The following is a 21,256-nucleotide window of genomic DNA, read 5'->3' as shown; positions in this document are numbered from 1 at the left end:
GATCCATGGCTGTGAGGCTAAAGAATGACCCCTGTGGGCTCTATCTCCATTCCCATTCCTGCGAGTTCTGTCCCTGTCCCATCCCCGCAAGCTCAGCCCTGATCTACACAAGCCTCAAACTCTTTAAATCGTAAGTGCTTGAGGCATGGGTAGATGAGGACAGAACTTGCAAGGGATAGGATGGGGGCAAATTTGTCTCCGTATCATTCTCTACAGTCCCTGCCTAAACACTGTTATGCAGTTACCCAGGATGGAGCTGGAATAAGGTTATAAAAATAGGGAAGAATATAAACAAATATCTAGACACCTAGGACTATTCAGTTCAACATTATGAACCATTACACAATATAATTTAATTGTGGCACAAACAGAATAGGGGGAATGCTTGCAACATGCTGCAACCTTTCAGCAGGTTAAACAGTTATTCAAGGGGCAGCAGCTGTAAAGAACATAGTAAAATGTTCTCACCCCTTTTGTTCATTAAGAAGTCGAAAAACTGCACAGCACTCTGGCTGCAAACCTCTGACTTTAAGAGCTTTCATGAGGCAATCGTGTAGGCTCATTCCATTTCGTACATTAACCTGCAAATAGAGAGACATTTATATTAATGCAATATTAGGCAGGACTTAAACAGTTAATGTCAGTCAAATCTATATTATTACAGCAATGTGCCTCTATGAAAAGAAACAAGTAACAATGACAACTTGAAGACCACCTCTGGGCTCTATAAATGTCTAATCTATTAACAGCTGGTCTTATGTCAGATTCTCATAAACAGTATGTGTGCAAGTAGATAAATTAGTATATCCAAGAATTAATCTTCATAGCCAGATGTTTATTATTCGTTGTTCTTGTTGAAATATCTCCCATCACCAAGGGGAAGGGGAGTACAAACTGTCCTCCAGATGTGACTATTCAAAGAGGACCACCAATGGTTATAAGAGTTACGTATGGCCCATTGGAGCTAAGTTGTAGGGAAAGGATCAGGGTCAAGAGAGCTAGATTTCACCAGTTGAAGGGCGAATATCATTAACTACAAGAAAAGCTAGTTAGCTGAAGGAGGCTCAGCAGACACAGAAAGAACTACACTTCTCCCTCCGTATTTGCGGTTTCGATTATTCACTGTTTTTAACTTGCTGGCTCCTCCCCCCAAATTACATCAGCTTGCATAAAGAAATCGCTGATTCCCGGCACTTTCTTCACCATGTTTTGCCTCTGCTTCAGGAACAGGCCAGGTCTCCCACCATGTTATTTGCAGTTTCACTATATTCACGATGGTTTTTAATAGAAAACAGCGAATACCATATGAAAAAGTTATTCACAGTTTTTCTGTATTTGCAGTTCTGTTAATCCCCTATCACAGCAAATACGGAGGGAGAAGTGTATATATTTCCCACAGGAGGAAAGAAATGAGCACCATGCTCTTTCAGAAGAGGGAGCCAAACTTGACTAGTAAAACAGCCAACAGTCCAAAGAGTAATTAAAGTACGCTTTATACTCTGAGTATTTACTATGTTACTATTGCAATAAATGCAGTCTTATAAATTCTGAACTTGCATTTCCTAGCAAAAAGCATAAGCCTAGTTCCAGTTGCTAAGTCTGTAAAGAGAGTTACCCTTAGAATTGCGTAAGTTATGATTTGATGTAGCAAAGCTCTTCTGTATAAGCTTTGCCAAAAGAATTCTTAAAGCTTTTCTATTTCACCCAGGCAGCAAAAGAAATAACAACACAAGTTTTTTCACTCAGTAAATCCAAATGGCCAACACTGCCAAAGGCCAAATTTCCACAAGATTCTATGCTGTTGGGACCTCTGTTGAAACGTTTGGTAGATGGGCACCAGGTATAAATTGAGCACTTAGGCATCTATTATTGTGTATAATGCTGATAATATACAATTACTTTTCTTTCAACCGTCTCACGTCAAAAATAAGCAAATTTAAATTTTGCTTAAAGACACTTGTATCTTGGATGGCTGCTGATAGACTTACTCTAAATATTAACAAAACCAATTTATAGTACATCTAAAGTGATAGAAAACTAAACACCTTTTATTATTTTGGTTAACAATGCACAGATTAATCTGTTGCATCAATCTAATCCGAGGGTCATTCTCAATTATATGTTGATAACATAGTAACATAGTAGATGATGGCAGATAAAGACCCAAATGGTCCATCCAGTCTGCCCAACATGATTTAATTTATTTTTTTTTTTCTTCTTAGCAATTTATTTATTTCGATTTCTATCCCATCCTCCCAGTAGATCAGAACAGGTTACAAGCCAACATTCACAATGGAAAACATTTTGAACAGTACAAGACTATACAGCAACTTAAGTACAGGAGAGTGCAGAAAGGAAGGGGAATATAAGGGGGTCAAGGGGGTAGTTTGCAGTTAGAATTTCAGTTGAAGAGGAGGGTCTTTACTGCTTTCAGAAGGTCATCAGAGAGTAGTCTGATTTCTGGGCAAGAATCCAAAGCTTTACCCGGTACTGTGCTTGGGTTCCAACTGCTGAAGTCTCCGTCAAAGCTCACTCCAGCCCATCTAAACCATCCCAGCCATTGAAGCCCTCTCCAGGCCATCCTCCCCCAAACGGCCATATACAGACACAGACCGTACAAGTCTGCCCAGTACTGGCCTTAGTTTAATATTTAATATTATTTTCTGATTCTAGATCCTCTGTATTCATCCCACGCTCCTTTGAAATCAGTCACCATTTTCCTCTCCACCACCTCTCTCGGGAGTGCATTCCAGACATCCACCATCCTCTCCGTAAAGAAGAATTTCCATACATTGCTCTTGAGTCTTCCACTCCAACCTCAAATTATGTTCTCTGTATTACCATTTTCCTTTCTCTGGAAAAGATTTTGTTCTACATTAATACCTTTCAAGTATTTAAACGGCTGAATAATAATAATAACAACTTATATACCGCAGGACCGTGAAGTTCTATGCGATTTACAATGATTAAAGATATTATAGATTGAGTGGAATAAACAAAGTACAGACTTATTGATTGACAGTTCTAGAGATCGTTTGTTGAGGACTAAGATTGTATAGGTTGGTTTCCTAAGTATTTCAGGAAAAGATGTGTTTTTAGGCGTTTCCTGAATTCCCTATAGGTAGTAGGCACGAGTAATTGTTCTAGGTCTTTACCCCATAGTGCTGCTTGATGTGAAAAAAGATGTTGGTGATGACTTTTAAATTTACAACCTCTAACTGGTGGAGAAACAAAGTTCGGGTGTGAGCTTCGCTTGTGTCTGTTGGTTATGAAAGAGAAAAGGTCTGTAATATATCTCCCCTGTCCCTCCTTTCCTCTAGGGCACAGGTGTCAAATTCAAGGCCTGCGCCTGGTTGTTTTATGCAGCCCGCAGTCCAATGCCCCCAGTGTTACCTTGTGGCCGGCTCCCTCCTCCTCACAGTCGTAGTGTGCATTGAGCCGCTTCCCCACACCACCTCCAGAACCATTCCCTCTGATGTTGACGTCAGAGAGGCGGCTTCTGGTTCAGGTGCAGGATTCACCCTAACCCTATTTTAAGGCCTTAGATTAGTTACTAGATTTATTACAGGGTCAAATTTAGTCTTATTTTAAACTCAAAGGCCTTGAAAAATGATGTCCCCTGCTATCTGAATTCTATAGTTGTCATTCTCTTTGCTGTGAAGACATAAATTGTCTTCTCTTCCTTCCTTATGGAAGGTATATTTTGCTCTTCTTTTTCTATTACAGGTTCATTTGAACAGAACATGTTATCTACTACTCTCCGACTGAAAACAGGACACAATTGTTTTTAAAAAGCATCTTAAAATGTTATTTTATCGGGTGGTTGCATTAATTTAAAATTAATGGCATTTTAATTTGAGGCCTAGGTAAAGAATCGGAGGATTTTCATGACTGTTTTAGAAATTCAAACTTATTTCATGTCTATGTGGTTGACAGCTTCATTTTCCTGGGTCCTTCATTGATCACACTGGCGGTTTTCGACAGCAGAGATCAAGAATTGATTAACACTAGAGCATGCAGCCATGGTGAACATGGACCAAAAATGGAAGTGCAAGGACGTTTTGGTCAACATCAGACAAAGATTGATCACTGCCATTGTGTTCCCAATTGCGACATATGGCTGAGAGACATGGACACTCACAAAAGCAGAGCTGTGGTGCTGGAAAAGACTTATAACAAATCCCATGGACAACTAGGATCACCAACAAAGATGTTTTTGAAATCCAGAGAGTTGTTCCTGGAAAGCAAGATTACCAGATGGAAACTGACCTATTTTGGACATGTGATGATGGTGAATTCACTAGAAAAGGGAGGTGCTACTCGGACTGGTCAGTGGTAAAAGGAAGCAGGGGAGACCAAAGGCCCATTGGCTGGATACCATCAAGAACGACATACGAACATAAGAATAGCCTTACTGGGTCAGACCAATGGTCCATCAAGCCCAGTAGCCTGTTCTCACGATGGCCAATCCAGGTCACTAGTAGCTGGCCAAAACCCAAGGAGTAGCAATATTCCATGCTACTGATCCAGGGCAAGCAATGGCTTCCCCCATGTCTTTCTCAATAACAGACTATGGACTTTTACTGCAGGAACTTGTCCAAACCTTTCTTAAAACTACGCTATCCGCTCTTACCACATCCTCTGGCAACTCATTCCAGAGCTTAACTATTTTCTGAGTGAAAAAATATTTCCTCCTATTGGTTTTAAAAGTATTTCCGTGTAACTTCGAGTGTCCCCTACTCTTTGTAATTTTTGATGGAGCGAAAAATCGATCCACTTGTACCCGTTCTACTCCACTCAGGATTCTTTAGACTTCAATCCTATCTCCCCTTAGCCGTCTCTTTTTCAAGCTGAAGAGCTCTAACTGTTTTAGTCTTTCCTCATACGAGAGGAGTTCATCCCCTTTACCATCTTGGTCGCTCTTCTTTGAATCTTTTCTAGTGCCACTATATATTTCTTGAGATAAGGAGACCAGAATTGTACGCAATACTTCAAAAGAGGTCACACCATGGAGCGATAAAGGGGCATTATGACATGGGAATGAATATCAAGCAAACTGAAAGAAGCCATAGAAAACAGGGAAGCATTGCGAGGACTGGCCTACACAGTATCCAAGGGGTGGACATGACTGAACTGACAGTAGTAGTTGGCTTGTATTGTTTTGTGTAATGTAGTGTATATTTTAGTTGTAATCCGCTTATATACATTATGGGCAGACTATAAATATTATAAGATACATGCATACAGTAAATCTGTGTCTTTATTACTTGGTGAAAGAAAGATTCACAATCCAGGATGCATAAAGCAGTTTTGTGTGTTTGTTTTTTTTAACAAAAAGTGTTAGTATATGCTTCTGAATTCTTACAATACTTCAGTTGAGAGGAATCCACATGCCTTTGCAAAACTACAGTTTACTTGTTTTTTTTTTCCTTCCACCCCCTCCCCTGTTGTCTTCATTCTATTTTAACGAACATCCCTGGTTTATTCACAGCAACATATGTTTTCTGTCCAATCAATTCATTAACATCTGTACAGCTACAGAACCAAATTATTAGAACCAAAAAAATCTGGCATTTAATTTTGGTTTCCAAGAACAAAGCTGCAGAAAATAAGTCATGCTAGAAAATTTACATAAGCTTAGATATAGAAACTGGCCTAGAAATGTAACGAAACTATACAAGTTTTAGATCAACTACTTCCTGGTTAGGGCTGATTGCGATACAAAGGATATGCTTCATAGAATATTTAAGGCAAGCTATTGTGGATTACAGGAGGGTGGAGTGAACAGATCTGTAGTCACTCCTAGTTAAGAGACAACTCGCAAGAAAGCTGAGGTCATTCTAAATTCCATTCACCGAAACAGAATCCTTACAGAAGCTGTACTAAATATATCATTCCAAATATTGCCTTCCTAGCATTTCCTTCCATTACATCATTTATTGCTTTTACATGTTTGTAATGCACTTGCATTCATTCATTTAAAAGTATTAATAGCGGGATCTGTACAGGCCCGGTTGTCCCCATACACCTCCATCCCCCAATCCACCAAACTACCCCTCTAACCGAATAACTATACAACACTTATTGGTATAAAGAGCCGCTGCTTCATGTATAACAAGAAGCCAAATTATCACACTCGCATAACAATAACTGTTTTCCCGAGCTACCAAATAAACCATAACCTATATTTCGCCCTCGACCCTGCCATGCCAGCAAGGGCCTGGTGGGTGGCATGTCCCTACATGCCCCTTTAATCAGAGTCAACAGAACCCCAGGCATAGCTCCCCGCTGGCCCCACTCATCTCCCGATGAGCCCCAGTAGCTCAGGATAACCGCCGTCCCGAGCCACACAGCCACATGCCCGACTAAAAGGGATGGGTGGGCAGGAAAAGCCACCTCGGAGGACCTAGGAAGAGGCCAGGCCCCCCGAGGTTACGGCTTTAACAGCTCCGCCTGGCCTTTAGCCCCACACCCCTCTGCCTATCAGGAAGCTGCTCGGCGGTGGAAAAACCCTGCCGACCAATGAGCTGCCCCCTCTCACACTCATCCCGATGGGCGACAACGCGGGCCTGCCATCCCCGCATTACAGCTGCCCATTAAGACAAGGGCTCTCACTCTCCTTAATATAACATAATTTCTGAAAATTCAATGCAATTCACAATCACCAAAACACAATGCAAATTTGCATTTACTAATTCCCAAACTGTCGACTATGTCCTATCCACTTAAATTGACTGTCCAACAGATCTTTACTACTCTTGCCTCCAAAAATTAACCAAGAATGTTTCTTTATAAACATTTAAAAATATTGATCACACATACATGTAAGTCAATGTAAATCAAATCAAAGTTTTTGTGTCATCTTTAAAACTGGAATGAGCAGAAGCAACAGGGGATTGCTCCTGCCCATACCGGTTCCAATCCCAAAATGGCAGCCTTGACCTTCTGCAACGAGGCTACAGTGGAAATTGCAGGTGATGGAGCGAAACCTGATATGCAATTGCCTCTGACATGTATCGTGGTGACAATTTATGTATTGCTAAATAAATTATCAGCAGCAATTTATACCTCTCTATAACCTACCTTGAGCCAATACAACTACATGGTCACATCTTGATAGCCTAAATAATTCTGTGCTACCTTTAACGCTTTTAGTACAGTGGACAGGACACCTCAGTAACACTACGGTATATCACAGTAATCCAGACTTGAAAGTAGAATCAACGAAGGACCTTTTAAAGGCGCTACCAGACAGATAGTGATAAAGATTATTAACAAGTTGCAACTTGAAGTACATTTTCCATAACATCTGTACATGCAATTTAAAAGTTAATTGCAAGTCAAGGATCACACCAAGGTAACGAATCCCCTTGGGAATTTGGACTGGGGCCAATGGGATCTCATTCTTATATCTTTGGATAATAGCATCACTTTGTTTGCGCTATATTCGGCCTCAATCTACTCAGAACCATCAAATCCTTTATTCTTACCATGATCTCACTTAATCTTTTACTCGCTTCATCCACTGGATGTCATTGGCATCTAACCGATAAGACACCCCAAGGTCACTCAACTTACACAGCAGTCAGAGATATACAATAAAAAGCATAGCCGACAGGGCTGACACTTGTGGAACACCAGTTTTTACAGCTTGTAGAGCTGAACATCTACCATTTACCTTGACCTCCTGCTTATGGCCATGTAGGAACAACTTAAACCATTCCAATGCCATTCTGCTAAGTCCACAGCTCCTAAGTCTATCAAGCAAAATTCTGTGATCCAAAGTGTCAAATGCTGCCAAGGCGAGATGCCAAGGAAGGTTACCAAAAATGTCTTGCTCTGATCGAAACCACACTTAACTTCATCAAGCATAGTCATTAGCAAAGTATCCATACTGTGATACTTTCAGAAAACATCCAAAATCTCATTCTCTCAAAGATGCATCTCAAGTTGAGCATAAACTACTTTTTCCAAAATCTTTGATAATATTGGCAAAGATGTTACTGGCTGAAAGTTCTGTATATCCTCAGATCCCATGATTTTATCCTTCATTAAGGGCTGCATTGTTGACGCTTTCAATACCTCTAGTATCACTCCCTCATTCATTATCAGATTCAATATCTGCGAAATAACTGGGCTTATCTTCCCTTTTAATTCATTCAACGTAGCAAGAGAACAAATATTGCCACCTCTACTTCATGCACAGCCTCAAATCTGTCCCAGTTACAGGATACCACAATCTCCTCATTCTCAATAAACGCACTTTAAGGAATCAAATTCACAATTCTTTCCACCTTCTGCTCAAAAAATATGTTCAATTTATCAGGGGAAATTGGGATAGCTGAATGCCCACTGTCTTCATTACGAGTCAGCTGATTAACTACTTTAAACAATTTCTAGGGACGATTAAGTACCCTCATTAATTTCTCCAAATAAAACCTTTTCTTTTCAACGTAAGCCACCAGTTTGTAATCATCCAATGCCTGCAGAAATATTTCCTTTAATTCTGGTCTCCTCTTTCACCATTCTTTTTATGCAGGGCCTTTCTTAAACTCAACAAAGCGCCGCTAACTCTCCAGGTCTTCACATTTTGCGCCCCAATCGTTTCTTTCAGTAAGGGGAGCTATTGCATCTAATGCATTGTGCAAAGAAGTTTGCCAACAGTCCACAGCCTTAATGGATGAAGAGTAATCCAACTGCGCCAATGACTCTCTCTGTTCCTTCCACAATGACTCTGCTCACACTTCTGCTCTTACCTCCCTCTTGTGCGGGGACAGAAATCAAGCCTGTCCCTGCTGGAATTGAATCCATCCCCACCCGTCCCCGCGTGTAATCAAATCCATCCATGCCCGTCCCTATAAACTTCAGAAGTAGTTATTTAATTTAATTATGCTACTGAATTAAAGGCTTTGGTAGAGACCCATTTACAAATAAGCAAAAATACTTTTTTAATTTGGAAATATTAACTGGGAAAAATACATATGGGTCTCTGCCAGAGCCTCTAATGTAAATATAAAATATAAATACTCCATCTGATGAGGACCCCCAAGCTATGTCAGATGAGTACTTCCTCTGAAGATGGCCAGGGGTCCCTTTTGCCAAGCTTAGCAGGAGGCTCAGGGATGTTGCCAGCGACTGCTGCGCTTGGTGGAGGGGAGTTCTGGTTATCTTTGGAGGAGGTCCTCCGTAGGTGGTGTTTGGGGATCCCCACTAGCCCCAGCAAGGGTCAGCAAGTACTTCAGCACAGGAGAAATAAAATCAGAAATGCATTTCCTTTTCTCTTGAACACAATACAAAGACATCTGCTATATACATTCCCAAAGCTAACACATATTTTGGTCAATAAATTACTTTTCTACATCTGGTGTCTGGGGATTTATTTTTCCATCAAGCTGGTTCCAGTTTCTTTCTTCTGCAAATTCTTCTGTTACTGTCCATTGGTTCCTCCTACCATGGTTCAGCATTTCTCCCTCTCTCTTCACTTCCACTCACTGTACAGCATCCTCATTTAACATAAGAACATAAGAAGTGCCTCCACTGGGTCAGACCAGGGGTCCATCGCGCCCAGCAGTCCGCTCCCGCGGCGGCCCATCAGGTCCATGACCCTAAAATCTTTCAATCCCCATTTTTCTTCTATCTATACCCTTTCATAATCCTATCTCTATCCCTATCCCTCCTTGAATCCCCTTGACTTTTCTATATACTGTACATCTACTTTACTGATGTTACTATTACTTTGTAAATTATCTCTATTTTTTGTCTCTTTCTATGTACCTTAACTGCTAAAGAAGTAGCCTGAGAATCAGGGTAACTGGGTTCAATTTCTACTGCAGTTCCCAATCTCTAGGCACTTACGGTAACCCTCCAATGCTCTAGATACAACATAAGCACCTGCCTATAATATGTAAATTAATTGTAATCACAATGTCAAGTCACATCCCTTTCCTTTCACTTCCCTAAATGTGTTATATTGGCGACACATGTAAAACTGTCATTTCAACAGTTATCTGAATTTGTATCCTAAATAGAAGTCATTGCCTCCTTTTCATAGATAGATAGTAGTGATCCTTAAGGGATAGTAAACCCTTCCCCTGGATCCAGAGAAAGACCATGTGCTGAGATCTTCTGTGCACACCTTCCAGGAGAGCAAGTCAAACTCACCTCCACCCCCGTGTAGCTTTCAAAGAAGAAAAGCACCATGCTTTGGTAGACAGTGTAGAGTCTATCATCCACCTCGTGGTACATGCGAGCAGGCAGCACGGAAGAGAGCAGCCGCCACACTGCCCAGGCAAGGAAGTAAGTGGGAGCTGTTCCCAACATGACAGCAGTAGGCAGCATGTAGCGCAGGGAGTAAGTGTGCAGCACCAAGGACAACAACATCTTTCGTCGGGAAAACAAGCCAGCAAAGGAGCAAACATAAAAATAAATCTGGAATTCGAATCCGTGTCGCCACTAAACTTTGCACGGTGTGCTAGCCCCACGCCCCTCCCCCGGTCCGTAACCTTACTACAGCGTTCACATCCATCCGAGGCCACAAGCGCTAGAAGGCGCAGCCAGTGCCCTGCTCACACACTTCCGCCAACAACCTCTCCTTCTGTCCTGGATCAATCTCCCTCTTTTATCCCTTCCTACTCCTGCATAGCATTTCTTCCTCTTCTCCACCCACATGTGTAACGTCTTCATCTCTCTCTCTCTCTTGGGAAAGAGAGAGGGATCCATGGTGCATTTCTCCCATCCCCTCTACTGCCACATCCAACATTTTTCCCTCTCTCATCCCTCAGACCATGTGCAGTATCTTTCATCCCTGCCCACTAGCCCCATGCCCAACATTTGTCCTATCACCCATCTCCAGCACCATGCCACATCTCTCCCTCCATTCCCTTCACCACTATGTCCAACATTCGTTCCTCTTGCATTCCTTTCCATCTGTCCCACTGTTCCCTCTCCACCACCATATCCAACATTTATCCCTCTCATCTTTCTCTTCCCCATGCATATGTACCTCACTCTTCAACCTCCCTATGCCCAAATATTCTCCTCTTTCTTCCATTCCCCATGTGCACATCTTTCCCTCTTACTCACACACTCATGCCTAACAATTATACTTCTTTCCTCATCTCAGCACCTCTTTCCCTCTCTCCTTCTATCCTATGTCCCACGTTTGTGCCCCTTTCCTCTCCCCAGACCTAGAGTACTCAAAGGAGATGAAGGCCGAAGCTCCCACACCCTCTTCCCCAGCACGCTACGGCATGTGGTAAACGATCACTGATCCGGTGCCAATCAGGCACAATCAATGATCACAATTCAACAGATTAGGGGCTAGGGAGTCCATCTCAAATGATTTTTAATAAAATAAAACTTAGGAAAAAAAAAAAGATAGTTTAAAATCCAAGATGGCCAACAGTGAATTCGTGGAAAAAACGGCAAAAATAAATAGTGATTTGGAGTCTGGGGAGGTGGGGGACCTGAACCTTACCCTCAAACTGTAAAAAGCTACTTTTAAAACAATCCAGAAGCCACCTCTGATGTTCCCGTAGGAAATAATGGTGGGTACTCGCAGTTCTGTATGCCATACCTATCAGCAATTTTAAATAACAGCTGAGTGGAGGAAAATGATTTTTTCAGTAAACGTCTCCAAATGACCAAAGTTCAAGGTATTTGGACTGCCAGCCGGCCAGACACAGACTACAACCTCCACCCCCATGGATCCTCGTCCATGTGGTCAGGGGCAGGAAAGGCAGCCTGCACCTTGAAACCAGAGTGGGTTTCACTCCAGACGCAAACAGCCTGCACTTGAAATCCATGACAAAGATCACCAGCAAGCAGACTCCCAGGGGAAGGGACCCAGAGTCTAGAAATGGTGGCACACAGCAGGCTAGCTCCACAGATCCATCTGAGTTTCTCTGTGAAGCAGCAATCAAGCGTCATGAGAATGTGTCCTTTCCTCCAACAGGGGACAACCGGGAAGGAGTCTCAAGACCCTGAAGCCACCGAGAAAATGAACTTTAAGTGAAAAAATAAGAAGCAGGGCAACTGCAAAGGACTTCTGCACAGATTGCTTGTAAAAACTGTAACTGAATATGTTTGCTAGTTCTCAAACTAAGGGGGTGGAGAATGTGCTCAGAAAAGTTAGTAGATTTCTGCAACTCCCGGATTAAAGGTTGGGATTGAACACCTAGCATATGGAATCCGGAGGGGACATAACAGAACTAGATATAGTCCTGTGACTAGTGGCGCAGGTCATCAGACAGATCAAGTGCGGAACCTACCCCCAAACACACAAAATAAAACAAAACCACAAAAAAAACCATAAACACTCAAAATGATACCTATGAAACCTGTAATCCCTTAGTGAGCTGCTATCACCACAAATAGTAAAAAAAAAAAAAAAAAAAAGCACTTGTCTGTACATAAGACTGTTTGAGGTTTCCTTAGTCTAAGGAGGCAGCATATGTTACTACTGTACGCTCCAATATAAACCACCTGAGGCAGAAGTAATTGTAAGGGCAAAAGTTCTCACCAACACCTAGCAATGGAAAATATGTGATTTCCAAATTAGTTTTACAATGCATAGATGACCATCATCTGAATGCATACCGAGAAATGGAACTGCTCCTAAGATCTCCTATATTGGTGTACCATACCTATAGTTTTTATTTCATAGTATTTTTGTTCAACTGTCAAATGTCACCTTTATGTCCTACTAATCAACAAAGTACTAATAAGGCACCATAAAAGCAAACCCAGGCATAGGTAATATATGATTCAAATTAATATAGATTTTTAAAATTTGATTTATGACTTACTAATAAACAAAAAGTTATTTGGACCTACCACTGTACGTTGCTTGTTAGGTAAATACACCCGAATGGTACCACTTGTCTTCGAGGCATCTATGAGTTTTCCATCGTCAGACGCTCGACGCTGATAGCCAAACTGCTGCACAATGGTGGGAGACATACAATTAGGTCCATCAAAGACGGAATCCTTAAGTCCAAACCCATTGCTCAGCGTCTTCCAGGCTCCCTGAAAATGATCCATGGACAACTTCTAAAGAACACGAAAATCTATGAGAAAAAAAGAAAAAAATACATCAATTTCAAAGCACAACAGTAAACTGCTTCTTTACTTAAAAGTTCCTGAAAGATTCAGCTCCATAAAATTCAGAACCAATTACTTTAAGATTTAAAAGAATTTGTATGGGCCTATGATCTTTTCAAATACGATTCCAAGTTCCCCTCAGAAATATTATATATTCCCCTTCCACAAAACCCACCTGCTTAATTTTGTCTATTTCTACTTTGTATGTTAATGTTCCTTACTTGCTTCTCACCCTAGAATGTAGAAAAAGCTACTTTCACTGATCTTTTAGTGAGCAACATCTGTAAAAAGCAGCAAAATAACTTTGTCAAACAGCATTTCTGACAAAATTTTAAAATATGCAAGAAAATTTGGGAGTAGCCACCTAATGCTTAGTGCAGTGAGACAGGCCCTGGGGAACCAAGTTTAAGTCCATTGCAGCTCCTCCTGACCCTAGGTAGGTCATTTAACCCTCCTTTGCCCCAAGTATATTTAAAAAAAAGCCTTAGATTGTGAGCCCACTAGGGACAGAGGAAGTACCTGCGTATAAAGTGTACAATGCTATATGTGTCTAAGAAGTAGTTAGTAAAGATAAATACTTCTGTACTACTTGGTTTTATGCTATTCAAATCTGGCTTACTAATCAACAGGCATTCTTAGCCATTTCAGCTACTGTGAAAGCAAGAACATCAGGGCCTAGTTGTGCTCAAAACTCTATAGATACATGTAGTCTGTAAAACCTGTATGAACATTTTGCAAGCAAGGAATAGATTGAAAAAAGAATTCTGGTGACAGATCAGGCATGTACAATTTCTTCTCTCCTTCCTACCCAAGGAGAATAACAAAATATATACAGATAAATGTAAGGCCTATAAATGAAAACCTAGGAATGTTCAAAAGAAGGAACATGAGGACAGTGTTATCTTCTGGCCGGCTCCCTCCTCACTGCTGCAGCTCCTGCGCCTCAATCGGAAGCCTTCTCTCTGATGTCACAACATCACAGGGAATGCTTCCAGATGAGGCATGGGACGTGCGAGTAGTCATCGTCGTCGTCCGCGGCTTTGTGCACACTGCGGCAGTGAGGAGGAGGAAAGAGCCAGCCAGAAGATAACACTGGGGGCGGCAATGAAAATGCCGCATTGCACCATGAGCTGCATAAAACGGCCAGGCAGGAGCCGACCAGAAGGTAAGACACCCGCCAGAGGGAGGCACAGCATGAAGGGAGGGAGGAGACAAAGGCGGGGATGATTTTATTTTTGAATTTAGTGATTGGATTGTGTCAATTTTGCACTGTTCAGGAAGAAATGCATTTGTTTCTTTTTCTCTGGGGGTTGTACTGGATGCAGAGTCTTGAATCTTAGGGTTTCCTTTCTATATATTAGTACTTTTAGTTTTTGGTCCCATATTTGCATAGGGGTTTTCTGTGGTCTGATAGGAATGAATGTTGAGAAGCATACAGCGTGTTTTGTGCAGTTGAATTTTGTGGTTAACCATTATATGTTGTTAATAAGATTATAGTGTGTGTGTATATTTGAAAACTGAATGGAAAAAACTGGTGTTACAATTAATACTGTTGTGGGGGCAGGGTCTGGCCCGCGACAGCCTGTGTTGTGGATTTCGGCCCCTTAATGTGACTGAGTTTGTCACCCCTGACCTAAACTGTGGTGTCAAAACTGGCCCTGCTCATTTTCTTTTTTTTACAAGATTGGAAAGCAGAAATGAGGACCCAAGAATCCTTTCCAGTCCACGGTAGGGAATTTAGATAACATTTAAACAGATCTAAAAACATTTATTTTATCCCCCCAATGCATACGAGAATGGTTAATGGGGGTCTGGTATGGAGAGAACTCTGGAGACATTAGATATCAGAATATTTTTTTGATTTGTTGTTTTTTTGACCATTGGTTTGTAATTTTAAATTTAGATAGTTTATTTATATAGATCTATGTAATTGTTTGGCTTTTTAGACTGTAATCCACCCAGAAGGCTATGACCCTTGGAGCGGGATAGAAAATTTTAATACACTTGGCATCCCTCCTGCCGATCTTATAAAAGGGGTGGGGGAACACTTCCATCTGCTGCTTTCCCTGCTGGCAGGACTCGGGGAGACCTGTGTCTCGGTTGATCAGGACAGAAGGTATGAGCTGTGCTTAACGACTGCTCTTCTGAACAAGCGTCAGGCACAGTTCCTCCCACCTCTTTACTGGCAATTCTCTGCACAAATAACATACATATAATTTGCATACTATTATACTGAGAATCGCCCGTAAAATAAAAAATCACTCCCACTATGGCCACTACATAGCCTCGCCAGATATTACCAGCAAATTTTGAGAACCCGGCCGAGTCTTATTGATACTAAATCAGTAGTCAGTAAGCCCAAACATGAACTCCTATAGCTGTGTTCATACCCACAAATGAACTAGAATAAATAGTTGCCTGAGGTATCCTCCCTCACCCCAGAGGGAGGGGGGGCTTGACCCTACTGTGCCTCAATAAAGCGATAATTTTTTACAAAGCATTTAAGGATTAAATATTTAATTCATTTTATATCCCTTCCTCCCCAATGAGCTCGGTACATACATAATATATCGTCAAAACATTCTGAAAGAATATACAAACAACTTTTTGTGCTCATCTGTGTACAAAGCAGCTTCTTCAACCTATGCCCTATTTCTTTAATAGATTTTGATAAGGGAACCATTTTGCTAAATTAATTAATTTTATACATCTGCTCTTAGAGATCTAGCTTTCAAATATAAATGACTGCAATATTCCATGTTTTGCTTTGATTTTTATGTTGACCACCATCATCTTCCCAACCACAGAATAGCAGATCTTCTTAAACCATTAGTATCATTATAAAAAACAAAAATGTGTTCTGAAGTCTAGAATATCTAGAAATTTGGATTCCCTCCAGGATGCCTCCACTGAATCCATCTCATGACTAACATGGATATTACTAGGGCGTGTTAAAAAATTCTCAGCCCAACCAAGAAGGGAATGATGTGGAGCCATGAATCTTACAAGTTATTCCAGATATTCACCCCTAAGTTCACCACATTTGGCATATCGTGTCTGAAGTTTATGTAACCCTTCCAAAAAATACTCTGATGTCTGGTCACTGAAATACTGCTCCATTCATCTCTGAATCACTCAAATTGTCAAATTGGAAACAGAAAATAGTCAGATGGAACAAGATCTAGTGAGTAGGGTGGATGGTCTATGCACTGAAATCCCAACTGCATCAAAACATCCATCATTTTGCCAGCCTTGTGAGCAGGTGCATTGTCTTGCAAAAAAATCCTTTCCATAGCTTCCCTCTCCTTTTCTTTCAATGCCTCCTTTAATCAGAATAGCAAGTTACAGTTGTATGGCACATTAACTGACTCCTTGGAAGTTAGTCATGACAACACCTTCCTGATCCCAAAACAGTGTGGCCATGACCTTTCCTGCTGACTTTTGGGTCTTGAATTTCCCTGGCTTTGGAGTATCTGAGTGCCATCACTGCATGTACTATTATTTTGTCTCTGGATCATATTGGTGTAACCACGTTTCATCAACAATAATTAGTCGTCCAAAAAGTTGGCACCAGTTCACTGAAAATGCTGCAAAATAAACTTGGAAGTATCCATTCAACGTTGTTTCTCATCAGCATTCAAACATTTGGGCATCTACTTGGTTGACAGCTTCTGCATACCCAGCTACTTGTGAATTATGAATCCAACATGTTTCCTGAACATTTGTAGCATCTGAGCAATTTTTTGCCAAAATTCGCTGACCTGCCAAAATCAGGTCATGGATATTGTCAACAATTTCAGGAGTTGATACCTGTTTGAGGCCTTCCCGACCTTGCTGCATCTTTGGAGTATGATGGGCATTTGTCACTCAATGTCTGCATCATACATTCATGGAGTTTTCTTCCACAGGAATAGGAATTTCATTATGGCTTAGAGTTCCAAACTTGAAAATTTCCACCCTTTTCGTTGACATGGTTCAATCAATGATCTGAAATAATGTCAAAACATAGCATTACGATTCTGCAGATTGGCACTTTGCAAAATAAAACACTTTTCAGCTACAGTGGCAAAAATAATGCTCAAAATTTAGGAAGTTGTTTAGGCTGATAAAATATGAAGTGGTGCTGAAAAGTTATCTATCCTCTACTGCTTGCTTAGATATTTAAATTTTCCTTAAATAGAGATGACTAAAATATTTCCAGCTTTAATTTGAAGGAGGAGGACTATAAGTGTCATAATAGAGAAGGGATGAAAATCTAAAAAGACCTTCTTCCAGAAGCTCATTTTGCTAGAGACTGCAATAGTAGAAAAGGCTGAGCAAATTTTTAGCACATTTGCAAACAGATTTTGTTAAAAGAACGGGTTTGTATCTGTTCCACAGGCACAAAGCAAAGAATCAAAAATGAGGAAATAGCAGGAATGGTTACATTCCTGGTTATTTGAGCAACTCTGCTTGAACACTTCTGAAAATTTAATATTTATCAGCATTGGCAGATAATGTGAGGGACTTATCCAGGATTATCTAAACTGGATGTTTCTGAGTCAGTAAAAATGTTACTGGCCAGACTTTATGGTAGATATCCTTCAAACAGGATGGTTGGATAGGCTGGAGTGAGCTTGGATAGCGACTTCAACATTTGGAACCTAGGACAATACCAGGTGGACTTTACAGTCTATGACCCAGAAATAACTTTTCCTAAGTTAATTTAATCATGTATTTCTAATGGGTATAACTAATGGCAGTCAGGTCTTTATCTGCTGTCATTTACAATGTTACTATGTTACATTATAAATGAGTGGGGGGGTTAATCAAACTGGGGGACAGAAGTATTACATGAAGATTACAGGAGAAATTTCAATCTGCTGAAACAGCAGGAATGGGCAGCAGACATTTTCAAGGCCTACTGTGGAAACAAGATATGATCAACTTTTATATCTGTTTACTTTGAGCTGATTTGGCAAGTTAAATAGAAATAAATAAATTGGAGTAGATAGTATCATTGTTCCTTTGTTTTTAGTGTGATGGTCATGCTGTCAGATGAGAAAAAGAACAAACTGTAATGCACATTACAGACACCATAACAGAGCACCACCAACAAAATACCAAAAAGAAAATCAGATTTTTCATAAAATATTACCAGTAATATGTAAATACTCTACACTTTGACTGCCTATTACTTATTGCTTGTCAGTTTTATAGAAAGACTTTTACAGTTTTACCCAAGTAGAAATCTGATCCATATTCCATATAAAAAAACAAACAAAAAACTCACAAGCTACATATTCACTGCTGAAGAGTCAAAAGTATTTCAAAAAACACCAAAGCCTAGATAAAAGATTGCTGATGCACTATCATGATTTTAAGGCTGCCAAAAGGTATTGATGTAGCTGTTTAAACCAACTTTTTAAACATAAAATAAGTTTGGGGCTTCAAAAAAGGGAGAAAGCACAGATGTAAAGGAAAAACATCAGGGATACAAACACCACATTACAAAACAAGAAATGATCAGATCATCTGTTCTGATTACATAATTGTAGATATATTGCAGCTTGGGATTCTGACACAGTACAACTTTTCAAATATGTTAATTCTTGGTCAGTAAAAATTTCTACAAAAATATATTTGGTATGATGTACTATTAAATGCTACATAGATAAATAGAATTGGTAAAAGCAGAACCAAAACTGAAAAATGCAAGCCTAAGAAAAACCCTTTCCAATTTAGATTCACTATCATGTCAGCAACATTAACTCTAGCACATTTTTATACATCCTGTGTACTTATGTACGTACATAAGTACACAGGAAGAATTAAAACCATGGAAATAAGCAGCTTTGAATTAAATTCAAAGTTACATTAGTTTACTACACATAAAAAAAATAATGCTGAAGTAGCTAATTACTTCCTCATAATGTTTGTTTATTAAGATTTTTGATATACCGCTCCCGCATTTTACTGACCTAAGCAGTTGGAACCCAAGCACAGTACCGGGTAAAGCTTTGGATTCTTGCCCAGAAATAGCTAAGAAGAAAAAAAAAAAAAAAAAAAAATTTAAATTGAATCAGGTTGGGCAGATTGGATGGACCATTCGGGTCTTTATCTGCCGTCATCTACTATGTTACTATGTTACAATATAACAATTGAATACTGAAAGGAAATCCATTAAACATATTCAGATAGAAAAGATAAAGATAGAGATAGAGACAAGATATTGTCACAGGGTAGGCACTGCGACTGAACTGGGTGGTGGAAGGACGCCTACGCCTAGGGCTAGGCAGGGGAAACTATTCTCCCAAAGAGATAAAACACTACCCACACCAACACCTCAGCCCAGAACTACAGCCAGGCAAGGAAGGTTCAGTGAAGAGTAAGGAAGTAGCTATTTGTTTTCGCCAGAATTAGAGAAGGGAGAACAATGGGTAAGGGGAACTAAAGGTACTCAGGATATTGTTCCTAGGGGGAGGATGCACCACACATCTCCTAACATTGATGGGGGACACAATTCCAGGCAACACTAGGAAAATTCCAGTCCTCAATTTAGTCAGGAACAAGTCACACCTGTTGCTCATTATCCTGGGGCTTATAGGGACCAGCAGCAGTGCTCAGAGGGGAGGCAGCCACTGAACCAACCCACACTGGAGAGGAAACAGACAGGAGACCAGTTCCAAGGACATGCAGCAGCATACCTCAGCCTAACACCCAGGTCAGATCTAACTTTATGAAAGCTGAAATGTTAGATTAATTCAGGAGGGAAGCTTCAGATAATGAAGACTTTTTAGACCATGAAGAGACCATGGACTTTAAAGAGGGAAATGTTGATTCTGACCAATGGGATATGGAAACCAATAATGGGGTTTAAGTGAAGTTAGGCTGAGACTGGGACAAACAGCAACACTGAGAAGTTAAATGGTCTTTCTGATTTTGGTTGTGCTAGTTAAGGGGCTGGCTGCCTCTGTAACCTTAAGGCAAAAGAAAGGTTACTGAAAGCCCTAGCAGCTTATGAGGGTTCTTTGCATTGCTTTTGGGCAAGAACCCCAGAGTTTCTAGGCTGGGGCAATTAGTACTGCCCAGCCTTGGCAGTACTTTGGAGACCCGCAAAGGAGAGAATCCTGCATTCACCGTGGACCTCATCTGGGGCAGCCTCCTTGGAGCGGCTGGGGCACAGGCAGTGTGTCTGGGAGGGAATACATGGATGGGAGAACATCGCAGGGGAGGAGACATAGGCATCCTGGGACTGTCGGCCAAGTCTCTTCCCTGAAGAAGCCCTTTCTGGAAACGTCAATCGCTCCTCCTAAACTTACTTGCTCCATTTCATCACTGACGCTGACCCATTCTGCTTCTATTCCTTTCTCTCCTCTCTTCTACCTTCCAAAGTATTTAGATCAATGCTGTCTTGTTAAAATGTTTATTTTATTTTTATTTTTCCTCTAACTCTACTTTTCACTTCTCTATTACCCTCCAGGTACTTTAGTTAGATTGTGAGCCTTCGGGACAGTAAGGGAATTTTCCAAGTACCTTTCTTATTTCTAATCTTAATGTATATTTTCTGTAAACCGCTTAGAACCTAACGGATGTAGCGGTATATAAGAAATAAATTACATTACATTACATTACCTTTTTCCTTTTGGGGGTTTTTTCTCCCTAGACTGGATTGTAGGTCCTAGTTGGGAGGGACCACAGTCAACGGTCATTGCGGGAGGAGGTCCCTTCGGCCCTGAGCTCTGCATTCAAGGAGTTCAGAGGCCAGATCCAGTCTAAAGCTGCCAGAAGTGATTGACAGCAAGAGACTGTATCAAACCACAGGAAAGCATTTTGAAAGTAGTTTGGAATCTATGGACAAGTCATTTTTGGATTATAACTGGGAAAATAATAGTTTTTCTTTTTGTTGAACTGTGAATGCAATTGTGGGTTTTGAAAGCTGAAGTTCCTATTGGAATAAAGAATTTTGTGTTGGAAGCAAAACTGGGTGTGTTTTACTTGATCCACCAACTCTAATCAGTACTGATAATCCGCTCGGTCAGCACCATGTGCTCTGGGCTCTAGTGGTCATTCCCGCTTGGGCCCGGCAATGCACGGTGACAAGCTGTACAACCCAACAAGTATTCAGTGAGTAAATTGAATTAAAATAAAATAAAAAATATTAAATTAAATAAAT

At 40.6% G+C, this 21,256-nt stretch overlaps 1 protein-coding gene and 1 long non-coding RNA gene across 3 annotated transcripts in view; one reads left to right on the top strand and one right to left on the bottom strand.

The window, feature by feature from the left end:
- The window catches only part of RAF1 (Raf-1 proto-oncogene, serine/threonine kinase), a 126,881-nt gene that overhangs the window by 91,270 nt on the left and 14,355 nt on the right, over positions 1-21,256 (bottom strand). For both annotated transcript variants that reach the window (XM_033925984.1, XM_033925986.1), the window contains exons 2-3: positions 12,835-13,067; positions 469-581 (exon numbers count right to left, since the gene is read on the bottom strand). In XM_033925984.1, coding sequence (XP_033781875.1) covers positions 469-581; positions 12,835-13,041 — 320 coding nt within the window. In that variant the 5' untranslated portion in view covers positions 13,042-13,067. The remainder of the gene's footprint in view (positions 1-468; positions 582-12,834; positions 13,068-21,256) is intronic.
- LOC117351134 overlaps positions 19,722-21,256 on the top strand; it is a 41,490-nt gene continuing 39,955 nt past the window's right edge. Inside the window, exon 1 of the long non-coding RNA XR_004537339.1 lies at positions 19,722-19,804. This is a non-coding gene — a long non-coding RNA (uncharacterized LOC117351134). The remainder of the gene's footprint in view (positions 19,805-21,256) is intronic.

Source organism: Geotrypetes seraphini, chromosome 17, assembly GCF_902459505.1.
Source record: "Geotrypetes seraphini chromosome 17, aGeoSer1.1, whole genome shotgun sequence".
NCBI classification, from domain to species: Eukaryota; Metazoa; Chordata; class Amphibia; order Gymnophiona; family Dermophiidae; genus Geotrypetes; species Geotrypetes seraphini.
Note: the sequence above shows the minus strand (reverse complement) of the source record. Positions and strands in the feature narration are given on the sequence as shown.